This window comes from Nelumbo nucifera, chromosome 5, assembly GCF_055504915.1.
Source record: "Nelumbo nucifera cultivar China Antique chromosome 5, China Antique-T2T, whole genome shotgun sequence".
Lineage (NCBI taxonomy): Eukaryota > Viridiplantae > Streptophyta > Magnoliopsida > Proteales > Nelumbonaceae > Nelumbo > Nelumbo nucifera.
In genome coordinates, this window is record NC_142653.1 from 20,225,530 (window position 1) to 20,238,318 (window position 12,789).

At 38.6% G+C, this 12,789-nt stretch overlaps 2 protein-coding genes across 3 annotated transcripts; one reads left to right on the forward strand and one right to left on the reverse strand.

The window, feature by feature from the left end:
- Nucleotides 1-917: 917 nt before the first annotated feature.
- LOC104595657 (aureusidin synthase-like) lies at nt 918-3,341 on the forward strand. Of its 2 annotated transcripts, none has more exons than XM_010256488.3 (2): nt 918-1,271; nt 1,424-3,341. In XM_010256488.3, the coding sequence occupies exons 1-2, from the start codon at nt 1,159-1,161 to the stop codon at nt 3,072-3,074; spliced, it is 1,764 nt and encodes a 587-aa protein (XP_010254790.1). In that variant the 5' UTR covers nt 918-1,158; the 3' UTR covers nt 3,075-3,341. The 2 variants fall into 2 exon arrangements, with proteins under 2 accessions (XP_010254790.1, XP_088744168.1); XM_088888042.1 differs by having other exon boundaries at nt 960-1,319.
- Nucleotides 3,342-7,507: 4,166 nt separating this feature from the next.
- On the reverse strand, nt 7,508-10,011 carry LOC104595659 (laccase-11-like). The gene is made up of 5 exons (XM_019197470.2): nt 9,830-10,011; nt 9,553-9,704; nt 9,212-9,456; nt 8,933-9,061; nt 7,508-8,774 (listed from the first exon to the last, which is right to left on the reverse strand). Exons 1-5 carry the CDS (start codon nt 9,947-9,949, stop codon nt 7,720-7,722), a joined length of 1,701 nt encoding a protein of 566 aa, XP_019053015.1. The 5' UTR covers nt 9,950-10,011; the 3' UTR covers nt 7,508-7,719.
- Between the last annotated feature and the right edge of the window lie 2,778 nt (nt 10,012-12,789).

Sequence of the window (12,789 nt, forward strand, 5' to 3'; positions counted from 1 at the left end):
GTTTTTTTGTCCTTTGTGTGTGTTTATTACTCAAAGGAGCATCTTCAGCTTCATATCTTGTATGTATTTGGTATATCTTCCGCTTCCGCTTATTAAATAAACATTTATATTTGATTTGGTTTTAAAATCGATAAAAAAATCTTAATAAACTATTTATTTACAATTAAGTATTTGTTGAGGGAAGTGTTAAAATGAAGCTTTCCCCAACGATTAATATACACATACACATAAATCAAGACCAACTTTTATCAATTCGGATGCCAAAAAATTGACATGATAGGATAAATGCTAATTTTAAGGTGACATGACACTGTTTATCAACGAAAGCTACAGGAAACACCACCCTTCTGTACCGCCCTAATGGCAAATGGATGAAATTAAATAAGCACCAATAAACAAATTGAACTTTGAGTCATGTCCGCAACCCAAAATTCTCCCAATTTCCAATGCTATCAATCAGAGATTCACATCACACTACCAAACACAGCCTTTAAAATAAAAAACAAAAAAACAGTCGGTCGAACTTGTTTAGTATAAAAAAACGACCGGGTAGGCGGGTAGACGTGATCTCCCCTGTTTAATTTGACCTCTTTCCAAAGATTAAAAAAAATGAAGAAGAAGATTTAATGATCGTGTGTAATGTATAAAGAAAATTAACATCATTCGAAATTATCATTTTTTTTTGTAATTTTAACAGTTGAAACTTGAAACAAAATGCGAATTGTTTTTTTTTTTTTATTTAAAATAACCTGGCTCTAAGTGTAGGAATTGGACTTGGAGGAGTGGTGAGTGTCAAGGCAAGTTCTGCCTTCCAGTTCCCAGGTAGCCCATCTTGCATTTTTGGAACACGAGGACCACGCAAATAACGTGGGTTAACAATATTTTTTATATGCAGCAGCCGTTGAAAAGTATAGTTTCTGTTTTACTTTTTGATGAATTTGTTTTGTTTCAAAGATAGATGGAAAGAGATTTTGTGAACATGTGGTTGTATATATGTACATCTAAGAGCAATTCAGCCATTGCCAGCCAGTTGCAATTTGGCAGCCCCCATTACACTACTTAGTGTGAGCGAGGTCAGAATTGGACATTGCTTCTTAGCTCAATTCGCTTTCTCTTCTGTCACTGCTAGGCTTTGCTATATTACCTGCTGGCCTACTCATGGAAGCAAAGAAATTGATCTCTTTGCTTCTATTCACTTTCATCTTTGCTGCTCTGTCCACCAACCTATTCCTCCACGACTCCAATGAAATTCAATATTTTTTCATTATTAGGTATGCAATGCTGAAAGTCGCAAAAACAGCTGCCGGCTTCTCTTATAGGTTTTTTTTTTTTTTGTATATATGGATTTAAATTAGTATTAAAATTAAGCTACTTCAACCTTAATTTATTACTTAATTGCCGACTTGTTTATTCTGTGTTGCAGGAAACTAAGGAGCCTGGTTCTAGGCATACAGAGAGGTTGGCATTGCAACAGCGCTAGCAACGGTAATGGGGTTCAGACGGAGCAACCTGTGCGCCGCGCTTTTTTGAGCCCTAATCTATCAACTTGCCATCAGTCCCTCACAGATGCCGATGTCCCAATCTACTGTTGCCCCCCAAAACGTGAATCGGAGGAGCCCTTCATTGATTTCCAACTCCCCGACCCTTCATTGCCGCTTCGCGTTCGCCGACCGGCCCACCTCGTCGACGAGGAGTATATCGCCAAGTACAATAAGGCCATCTCCATCATGAAATCCCTCCCCTACGACGACCCTCGCAACTTCATGCGCCAGGCCAACGTGCATTGCGTCTATTGCAGCGGGGCTTACGACCAGCAGAATTCCAATAATACTATCCTCAAAATCCACAGATCATGGCTATTCTTTCCTTGGCACCGCATGATGCTCTACTTCCATGAAAGGATAGTCGCGAGTATCATCGGAGATGACACCTTTGCTCTGCCATTTTGGAATTGGGACGTCCCGGATGGTATGAGGATCCCCGTGATGTACATGAACGGATCGTTCGCAGATAAAGACCGAGATACGTCCCATCTTCCACCTCAAGTGGCTGATATTCATTTTGATTATGTCGAGAGTGGGTTTTCCCCCCAAGATCAGATTGCATCCAATGTTGCCTTCATGTATACCCAAATGGTTTCCGGTGCAAAGAAGACTGAGCTTTTCATGGGGTGTCCCTATAAGGCAGGGGATGAGGGCTTCTGTGATGGTCCAGGAACAATAGAGCTGGCGCCCCACAATGCCCTACACACTTGGGTAGGTAGTAACTTAAATCCTGAAAGAGAGAACTTGGGTGCTTTCTACTCGGCTGCACGGGACCCCATCTTCTATGCGCATCACTCCAACATCGACCGTCTTTGGGAGGTCTGGAGGGGTCTCCAAGGAAACAACAAGGGAGAGATCCATGATCCTGACTGGCTAGACTCCTATTTCTTCTTCCACAATGAAAAGCTGCAACTTGTTAGAATCAAAATCCGGGATGTCCTTGACATCACAAAGCTTGGTTACGCTTATGAGAGGGTCCCTCTCCTTTGGCTTAACGCACGGCCAGAGCCTTCTATGCCACCCAAGATTGCTCGTTACATGTTGAAGATGAGAGACAGCCACAACGGATTGTTACTGTCCAGCCACACCAACTCGGCCAACTTTGAGCCAGAAGGTCGGATTCTAGACACTACAATAAGAGCCAAGGTCCATAGACCTAAGACCCATAGAACAAAAGAGGAGAAAGAAGAAGAGGAGGAGGTTTTGGTTGTATATGGAATTGATGTCAAGAAAGATGTCTACCTCAAGTTCGACGTGTTTGTTAACGCTGTTGATGGTGAGACTACGATTGGACCAGAGTCGAGGGAGTTTGCAGGGACCTTTGTTCACATGCGCCGTGGTGTAAGGTTGGTGATGAACAAGGGGGAGACAACGGTTAAGAGGAAGACCAATCTAAAGTTGGGCATCTCAGAGTTGTTGGAAGACCTGGAAGCAGATGGAGATGAGAGCATTTGGGTGGCGTTGGTTCCCAGAGGTGGGACCGGAATGCATATCTCCGTTGATGGAATTCGGATTGAATACATGCGATGAGTCGGAGATATTATTAATATTATTACTATCATTAAATTCAGCTGTTCCATTAGAACTGAGATGTAAACCATCGAGTCTTCTTTATTCATGCATGGAAAAAGATTTGGGCATGTTTCGAGTCGTAGGTAGATGCTTTTCTCCCAAGTGAAGTGATTAATCAGACGGGATTTCCTGCACCGGATGTACTTCCAATTAGCAAATTGGAGCACATCAAACCTTGTATATATTACATTACGTGTGATAATAGAGATGTGTAGCTTCGATTCATGGCGGATAGAGAGTGGATAGTAAAAGTGAATAGGAAATCTCGAGTGCATTTGAACGGAACGGGATCTATTCCTCACACGGGGCGCCTCATATGCACATCCATCGTGCATTGGGAACATCTCCCATGAATAAGTACGGGAGATGTTTCCAATGCATGGTACGATGTGTGTGAGGCGCGAGTGAAGTGCCCTGTGTGAGGAGCAGATCCGGTCTCCATTTGAACGGCCGGTTTGTCATGTTAAATTTTTTATATTTTTTTTTATAAAATTAAAAAAAAAAATAAATGAAAAAGTAAAAAAGAGATGCTATGAAGTATGAAAGCCCAGTTGACATTTCGATGGATGGAAAATAGGGGAAAACAGAGAAAACCATTACAAAGCAAACCAGGCGGACGCCGTTTATGTCAAGGTTCAGTATTTCTTATTCCACAAATGCAAATTGAAGCAACAACAATCTTGTTGTTTTGACCTTGAAATTTTATATATTTGACCTTCAAAATGGAGTTATTATCGAAACTAGTTCACACAAGCACATGGGTTGCTTTACATCTTGAAATGATTTTTTTGTAAATGGCTTCTCCACTTGTTTTGCAAACGTTCGTTAATGGTGTCCACCCAGCACCCAGGTTAGGGTTTTATTTTCGACAGTTTTCTTTATTATTTTAATACACATTTTTACTAGGTAAAGTTCTTGACAGGTACCCTGTATTTTAGGTTGAGTGTCAATTTAGTATCCAAACTTTAAAAGGCAATAATTTAATACTCGAAACTTTCAAAATGCGACAATTTAATACTCATTGTTAATAGACCGTCAGTTATGCATATCACATGCCCTCGTGTGCAATTTAAGACTTTTGAAAGTGTCAAAATTATCATTAGAAATAAAACACACCGTTCATCATCTTCTTTCTCAAGAAAATGATCAGATCCCAAGCTCTCAACGGTAACGGTCCAGACCATCATTTCATGACGAAAATCCATCAAGGCAAGAGCCAAAGGAAGACCATTACAATTCATGTAAACTTAACAGAATTCAACAAATTTTCTAAAACTCCATAGCTCCTACTTCCAGAACACACAGAAACCCTCAAGCCTCGATTTAAAGCTCAGCTCTTCCCAATCTCCATAGCTTTATAATGACTTGAAACTTACAGAATTCACAGAACCCATGTCTAATATCCCAAGACCTACTTCTCGTTACAGTGAAAATTGATCAAACTCAGACCCTAAATGCTCGATCATATTCATCAGCTTCTATTATTATTCAAATCCCAGCTCTGTAAGACTAAAAACTCAAATTTCCAATCTCCAGGTTTAAATAAACAAAACCCATGTCTAGAAACTGAGAAAATTCCAACTGAATCTAAAGAAAAGTCCTTTCTTTCTTTCTGAAATCTCATTTTCTCAAATAATCAAAACACCCACTTTTCTAGAACCCAATTCAAAGAATACATTCCCAATCAAGAGGAGGCTAAAGACCTCAACTGAGTTCCAAGCAAATTATCTATCTCGAATTCTTCTTCATAAATCACCAAAAGACCCGTGTCAAAGACTCCCACTTGAAAAAACCTTCCTTTCCGAGAAGAAGATGAATAAGAAATAACTGTTAAGCGTCAAAAGTATTAAAAAGGTAAAAAAAAACAGGAACAGAAACAGAGTTTCTGGTCAGCTTAAACGACAATTTCTGGTCATGGGTGTAGTCGTCGGTCTTCACGTCTCTTCTATGTAAGCGTCTGACGGTCTGAACTTGACTCAGCGGAAGAGATAGTTCGGCTTTGCCTTTGCAGATTTTGTCAAACCATGCCATGTGAAAAGGATAACAGAGGAACTATAATACAAAATTCAATGTTTTAAAAAACGATGCAGAACCGGAGCCGTTCTGGCCACCGGTTTCTGGGTCGATGGTTCAACTGTCTGTAGGTGCTCAGCCTCCCTTTCTATAGTTGTTGCAGACTTATAGATTGCAGATGGTTGATAAAGAAAATTAGATAATACTTGGAAGACATTTGCATCTTTTTCCATAATACTTAACGGCTGATTAACTATCAGCACTAGATTATCACATTTTAAAAGTTCGGATATTAAATTGTCGTGTTTTAAAATTCGATACTAAATAAGCACTCGACCTAACCTAACGTACAGCGTACCTATTGGGAAATTTCCCTTATTATTAAGATTTCATATGCTTCATGAATCTGTTGAACATCTTCTGTAGCAATATCTTCATCTGTGGAGATTAGTATTTATTGGGGTGATAGATTTATGCCCATCGATAAGATTTTCTAATTTCTTCATCTGATCTGATGTTTATGGAGAGTTGGAGACATGCGAAGAAGAGTGTATATCTTTCTGTTTGGAGTCCCAAATTCTTCTTCCTTCGATCTCTGCAAAATGAAGAAAAATGGAGTTTTACGAGACAATGGAAAAAGGCTGCGAGTAGTCATGAGTTATTGAATGTTGATCAACACTGTTAAAATTGCCCCCGATAATGGGCAAACTACTCCGTTTAAATGGCTTAAACATTTGGGCGAGGATACTGTGCAAACTCTTGATGTGTCCCAATTTGATTGGAAATCCACCTCCGCACATATGAAATCGAGTGTAGGAAATCCGAGTTCCTTGGTGTAAATAACCCAGCATTACTTACAGGCATGACTGGTTTTAGATGAATATATATAAAAATTTTGTTCTTCTTATAAAACTAGTAAAAATCTGAGGCAAAATTTATGATGCCTCAAAGATGAACCCAGATTTTCTAGATTGACTTTGGCTGTTGGGACCGAACAGCATACGCTGTTGAGACAGTTTCTGGGCTGGACATGTTGTGAACAGTTCACCTATTCACACCTATGTTTTGGTATTTAGTAAAAATAAATTGAGATGTAATTATCAATTTATCCATTTTCATGGTAAGGTGGCATTTTCAGAAACTCTCAACACCCTATGCCGTTGCCCCCCAACAGCTAAAGTTTTTCCAGATTTAGTAGAGTTTACAACTGTTTTACTTAATCCACGTTGTCAAGACTGGTTTATATTTCTGTCTACCAATGGTCCAATGGCCTTTTAAAATTAAACGAGTTGAAAATGTGAAAGGGTATTTCTCAAAGCTATTTATTCTGAAAATATTCCTGATAATTCTCTTATTAACATTTTAGGAAACAAACCCTCCCTGAACATTTTAACTTGGTATAGAAAAAGTAAAAAAAAATCCTAGACTGATGCTCTTTCACATTCTCCACTTGTTTTATGAAGTCATGTGAGATAGAAATAAATATAAATGATTTTTTTTTAATAATGATTAATAAAATTTTAAGATGACCATCCCTTCCAAAAGGTTAACTAAGCAAATAACTATAGGTTTAACATAGTTTAACAGTAAGTAAAGCACTATAAGGGGGATTTTAGTAAAAGACCAAGTAAAGTGTAGGTTTTAATAAATAGGTAAATCTGTAGGGACTAGGGAGTGTCTAAGTAAACACTAAGCAGGGTAGCCGATTTCTTACCCAATGAGCTCCCGGCCCCCCAAACCAATCCTAATGACAACCAGCCAGCCAGAGACGTGAGCCATTTGGCACCATCTTATATATAAATAGCATTTTAAAACAAAATAGTTTGCTCGAACACTGCCTTCTCTCTCTGGAACCATCTTAAAAACTGAATTTAAATTAGGCCTTAGTAGGGTTTGCATAGGGTGGTTTGGTTTACCGCTAAAATGGGAATCAGAATCAAAATTCCTTATCTATTCTCATAGTCTGTTTAATTCATATAGAAATTGAAATGAGAATTAGAATAAGGTGGAATGGGATTTATTTCACAAATGGGATAAAACCATTTAAGAATGAATGGTAATAAGGTTCCGATTCTACTCAACCAAACAATTATAATTTTCCAATTTCAGATCACCCCTCCCTATTCTTATGAATCAAACACAGGCCCTAGGACTCCTTCGGTAGCATTCTCAACAGGATCGATTTAAATCCATTAGTCCAGGTCGTAAACAACAAAATAAATAAATCTAATTCCAGGTTAATTTGTCTTAAACTTGATCCAACCCAATGCCCTTGACACATGAGGAATCGGATCCATTAATTGCCTTCCTCACGCGTTACGCGTACTGAGCATATATATATGTGAGACAGTGAGAGTAGAACAATAATCGACCAAAAAACACAAGAATCCATCTTCGATGGTGGAATTTATTACACGAGAGTGACACTCAAAACAATAAACAAATTAAACAGACTCGCACCCCTTTTTAAACTTGTTTTCTCCAATTTCACTGATCATCATCCATGAATCTCTCTGCAACTTCTGCCGGAGATGATGGATACAATAAAGCCTTGTTATTACTAAATTAACAATATTTGACAGCTAGCTAGCTAGCACGGGGGCAGATCCTTGGGTGGAGGTAGAATGGATTGGTCAGACCCTGGTCCATCCTCTACGACGAAAGCCGTCTTCAAACCCCAACTAGTGTGGAGCTCCAAATGACAGTGCATGAACCACACACCTGGGTTATCGGCCTTGAATCGAATAGCAGTCCAACCTCCGGTGGGAACCCCGACTGTATTCCTCTCTGGCGGATCTACCAAGTTAAAACTGGCCGGGTCTTTTGTAGGATCGAAGTTCCCAATTCCAGTTCCAACAACAAAGAAATTGTAACCATGAAGGTGAAAGGGATGGGACTCTACACTGAGAAGATTGGTGTCTTGAAGCACTAATTCCACAGAAGAGTTGTAGGCAATCCTACTAAGCCTGGTACCCGAGGAAGTTCTAAGGTTGGCAGTAAGTGGAGCACCAGTATAATTGAAAGGAGTGGGAGGACGATCGGGGAAATCTGTCCTAAATACTCCCTTGATGTTGAAATAATGAGCTTGAAGAAGCCCAATTTGGGGCATTACGAAAGTGATGTTGTTCAAGGAAGCAGTGAGTTCTGTTCCATTCACGCAAGTGGAGCACGGGTTTACACCCAAACCAATCGTATAGAAAAGATGCCGATCGACATTCAGGGGGACATTGGCGGGGAACTCTCGAGTGTTTAGGCTTCTAAGCTTGTGGGTATAATTCAATGCGAATGCTGTGTCGTTTGGTGCAGGCAAATGAGGAAGAGCTGGGAGAAGGGTGTTTGGGATGCCTTTGTATTGCAGTATAGCCGTGGCAGTTTTGTTGTCTACGGGAATTGGTGCGTCCATGAAAGGCCTAGCAGCCATGAAATATCTTCCTGGAACTTGGTTGGCTTGAACTAGAACGTTTGTGGTCTGGCCTGGTGCGATTAGTATGGCCTCTGTGCTGAAAGGCTTGGTATAAACTGCATCTATCTCAACCACTGTCATGTTGTGACCACCAATACCAAAGAAAAGTTCGTCATTGAGTGCAGAATTGATGATTCTCAGTAGGTAGCTCTTTCCCTGCTCAACCTCCATTGCGAATGTATCTAAAACAAATATATAAAACAAGAGTAACTTGCTAGCTAGCTAGAATTGAATTTAGTCATGATATATATATATAACCCTTTTGCTTAAATTAATCGCTATTTTTTCTAAAAGAATGTTCAAATTATTGATTGAAAGAATGCCAACTAATTTTTCTTACGCTTCTCCGAGCATGGGAAAAGTGGCCCCGGCTTCCCATTGATAGTATGCGCTTCTGATGCTACCGGCGGCAAGCCAAGCTTGTTGCCTTGTTTAACTGCCTCTTCAACGTCGGTGTTCCACCATTCTCCTACAAGAATAAGAACTGTTTATATATATATATATATATGTATACCTAACTTCGATCATAATGAAATTTTCCTTATTGAAGGTACGTATAGAATGGGAAGACAAGTGAGGTTCTTCCATTATGATTTGTTACGTACTATTGAGTACTCACCTAAGAGTAAATTAACTTCACTATAAGGCTGTGGGAATGGAAACGGGGTTCCTTCCTTTGGCATGATGACAATCGCACCATAAACTGTCGCCCTTAACCAAAGGATATGTGCATGCCACCACAGAGTTCCTCTTTGTCCAGTTACATTGAAATCATAAACGTAGCTTTGTCCAGTTTGGATGGGACACTGTGTTATATAAGCTGGTCCATCCGCCCAGCCATTCCGGAATTGTTTCAATCCATGCCTAGAGTAGAGAAACCGAGAAGCCATAAACCTCAGCTTCTTAATTAGTGATCAAGTGATGTATATATACATGCATACATGTCTGTGTAGGGCTTACCAATGAATAGACATATTATATTGGGCATAGTTGGTGACATTGACGTGAACTCGATCGCCCTCCCTGGCATAAATGGTAGGTCCTGGGAACATCCCATTTACTGTAACAATGGGTTTTGCATGGCATAATCTGCTCACATTCTTCACTTGAACCTGGGAATTGGGAATGGAAGAAAAGAGGATAACCCTCAAGCGAATGATATAACAAGTAAAAAACACAATGACGAAGAACAATATTGCACACAACTAGTGCAACTATATATGTGAAAATCACTTACATCGAACTGATACTTTTTCACGGCGGCTTCTGCAGGAAGAAGGATGGAGGCAACCCCAACCAAGACGAAGAGTTGAAAGAGCGACCTGCAATGATAGAAACCGCTCTTTCTTGACGCCATTGGTTTGCCTGAAAATTTCCCCGGCCGGCGCAAGTCAGGTGTGTGGATGAATTAATGCAGGTTGATGACCGACAATTAATGCTTATATAGTTAAAGACGAAGAGGTTAGAGTTGGCCATCAGTTTGTTAAAGGAGGAAGGAGGAGGTGCAGCTGATACAGAGATTAGGTAAAGGATGTGAAGGGTTTGTAACCAAATACTGAAAGAGACCTTTAGAGAGGAGTATTCGCGTAGTTGCTGGGAAACCAATTCTGGAAAGGAACCGGCCGGGAAAGCCTGATCAGATGCACCCATTTATAAACTATATATAAAATATTAGAGATTTAAGCAGTAAGGTACATTGCATGCCAGCCAAAATCAGATGAGCTTTATCGTTAAGAAATAGGAATGGTTCATATTTGATGATTATTTTATACATTACTCCATCCCTTAAATGTTGGATATGTGCAGTAAAGAATACGGATGTTTTCGGGACGGAATAGATGGAGTTACTTCTAAGTTGAATCTCTTAGGCCTATGGTTTTAACTTTTAAGCACGGGAGATTTAGGCCATGGTTGGGAATTAAACCGTTGTTGTTTTTAACTATTGATTCGGTCCCATATGTAGAAATTAGCCAGGTGGATGTTTGGTTCTGTTTATAAACGATTATTGATGATGTCACATAGGTGCCATTTTAGCATTTTCTCTCTCTTGTTCTTTTGTATATATCGAAAATGTAGAAAGTGAATTTTGGTTTGTATACATGCCACCGGTTTGTAGAAGTTATTTTTTGAAGCTTCCACAAATGGCCAGACGTATATTCACTGTTACGTTGAAGTGGCGCCTAGTTGTCATAAACGATTACAATTATTACATTTCTCGGTTTTACCGGCAAATAAAGTACAAATGTTTATTCTATAAACATAAACAGAGCCAAACACATACTAGATTTGTTTGAGGCTTTGTCATATTTGCTATTAATTTATTATATTTATATAACTTGGGAATTTTTCTTAAGCCCCCAGGCAAGATTCATTCAACCAAAACACTAGTAGTTATAGTATTATAAATTTAATAATTCATATAGTAAATTTTAGGGAATTTTTCAAATTTTATCAAAAAAGTGGAACTTTTACGCCTTCCCAAAATTTCGATTCTCCACATGTTGTAATTAAATCATACTATGACTTAGTCAAGTTCTATCCATCTTTTGACTCAAAATCCAATTTTTGATCCTCCTACATTAACCATGACTCTAGAGTCTAGATTAGGCTTACAAGAAAAAAGCATCGATTGACTTAGATTTTAGATCTCATTGGGCAATGGGTGGGTTGGGTTGGGTTTCGGGTGAGGATTGAGTACCAACCCATCCATTAATGTCCCACAACCCCAATAGGGACCTAGTATAAATATTTGTTAGTGGGTCACAGCCCATCCTAACCCACCCACTTTGACTTATATAAACAAGTGAGTCAATTTCCTAAATTATAGGAGTACTTTAAGAAAATTTTTCAATATATATTCAAAATATAAAAAAAAATAAATAAATAATTTTTTATCAATCGAGTAGACAAGTTTTGTCCTCCATGTTCTATGAAACCTATTCTCCTTTAGCTTGGCCTTAAATCACTGTGTCAACCTCAGCAATACTCGAATTCGTTGTTGCCGCTATCTGTGGTGGTGTTGCAGCCGGAAAAACCCACCTTTCCCGTTCTTAGAGACCAGAAGATGATGTAATGGAGATTCGAGATTTGAAGAAATGTTGAAATGGGCTTCTATACAAATGTGGTTGGGTAATGACAATGGAAAAAGAGAGTGACAATGTTTTGAGTAGGAAAGCTTTGATAAGGAATGAGTGGATGATGGAGAAGATATGTCGAAACTGGAGAAGAAATCATTTTGAAATTTACCTCAAGTTTCTGAAGAAGCTGAAATCAAAGCCTTTTCTTCTCCTTCTTCTTAGAACTGAAATTTGCTTCATGCCTTGAACGGTGGAAGTGATGTTCGGTGAAAAACGGAAAAAAAAGAACCCTAAAGCTCACCTTGACAATCCAATGGGTACCCTGATCCTAATGATTTTGCACTCTATTTATTTGCATTTTTTACTATTTGTTGCATTTAAATGCACTTACTTTCTCAAATAATAATTACATATATGCATTTATCCAAATAAATAATTTAATTTCTAGCTAACAAAATAAAGAGAACTTAGACCTTACAATTTGATTGAGAGAGAAATTACCTAAGTGAGAGTTAGATTACATTGTTAATTGTCTACTTGAACTGATGACTGAAATAACCTTTGATTTGATGTAAGCTTCAACTCATTGGTAGCTAGGTAGGTATAATACATTCTCATAGAGAGCCCATGAGCCCAGGCCGCATCTATCAGTTTGGAAGGAGTACAAATATAAATATGAACAGTGCAAAGTACATATTTATACTTGTATTCCTTCCATTCCAAATTGAGCTACAGTTGCATTTACCACTATGGATCGGTCAATTGTTTATGTAATAAGGTTCAGTTTGAAAAGAATATAAATACATACAAAATAATACAAAATACATGATTTTAGACTCTATATATTTGTATCTGTACTCCTTGGGTAAATTTGATGAAACCCATCGATTTGTAATTTGTAAAACTGAATGCAAACTCCAAAGAATTAATTTTTCACTTTACGAAATAATAAAGTATGGACAGAAAGTGACAGCAGATATGAACAAGTTGAGTCGACGGCCAAGACAACCATGAATGCATGAATTAATGTGTAACACTGTAACCACCTATTCTCGCATCCAGATGACAAAAAATTAAGAATATTTTATAAAGCATATATAGCTGCTGTACGTGCTATTTG

Excerpts from the sequence above, each read along its gene's own strand:
- LOC104595657 (XM_088888042.1), top strand. The coding sequence starts at position 1,159 with ATGGAAGCAAAGAAATTGATCTCTTTGCTTCTATTCACTTTCATCTTT. Across the intron at positions 1,320-1,423 it reads GCTGCCGGCTTCTCTTATAG|GAAACTAAGGAGCCTGGTTC; the intron begins GTTTTTTTTTTT and ends TCTGTGTTGCAG.
- LOC104595659 (XM_019197470.2), bottom strand. The coding sequence starts at position 9,949 with ATGGCGTCAAGAAAGAGCGGTTTCTATCATTGCAGGTCGCTCTTTCAA. Across the intron at positions 9,062-9,211 it reads TGAAGTTAATTTACTCTTAG|GAGAATGGTGGAACACCGAC; the intron begins GTGAGTACTCAA and ends TTATTCTTGTAG. Across the intron at positions 8,775-8,932 it reads TTTCCCATGCTCGGAGAAGC|ATACATTCGCAATGGAGGTT; the intron begins GTAAGAAAAATT and ends TATTTGTTTTAG.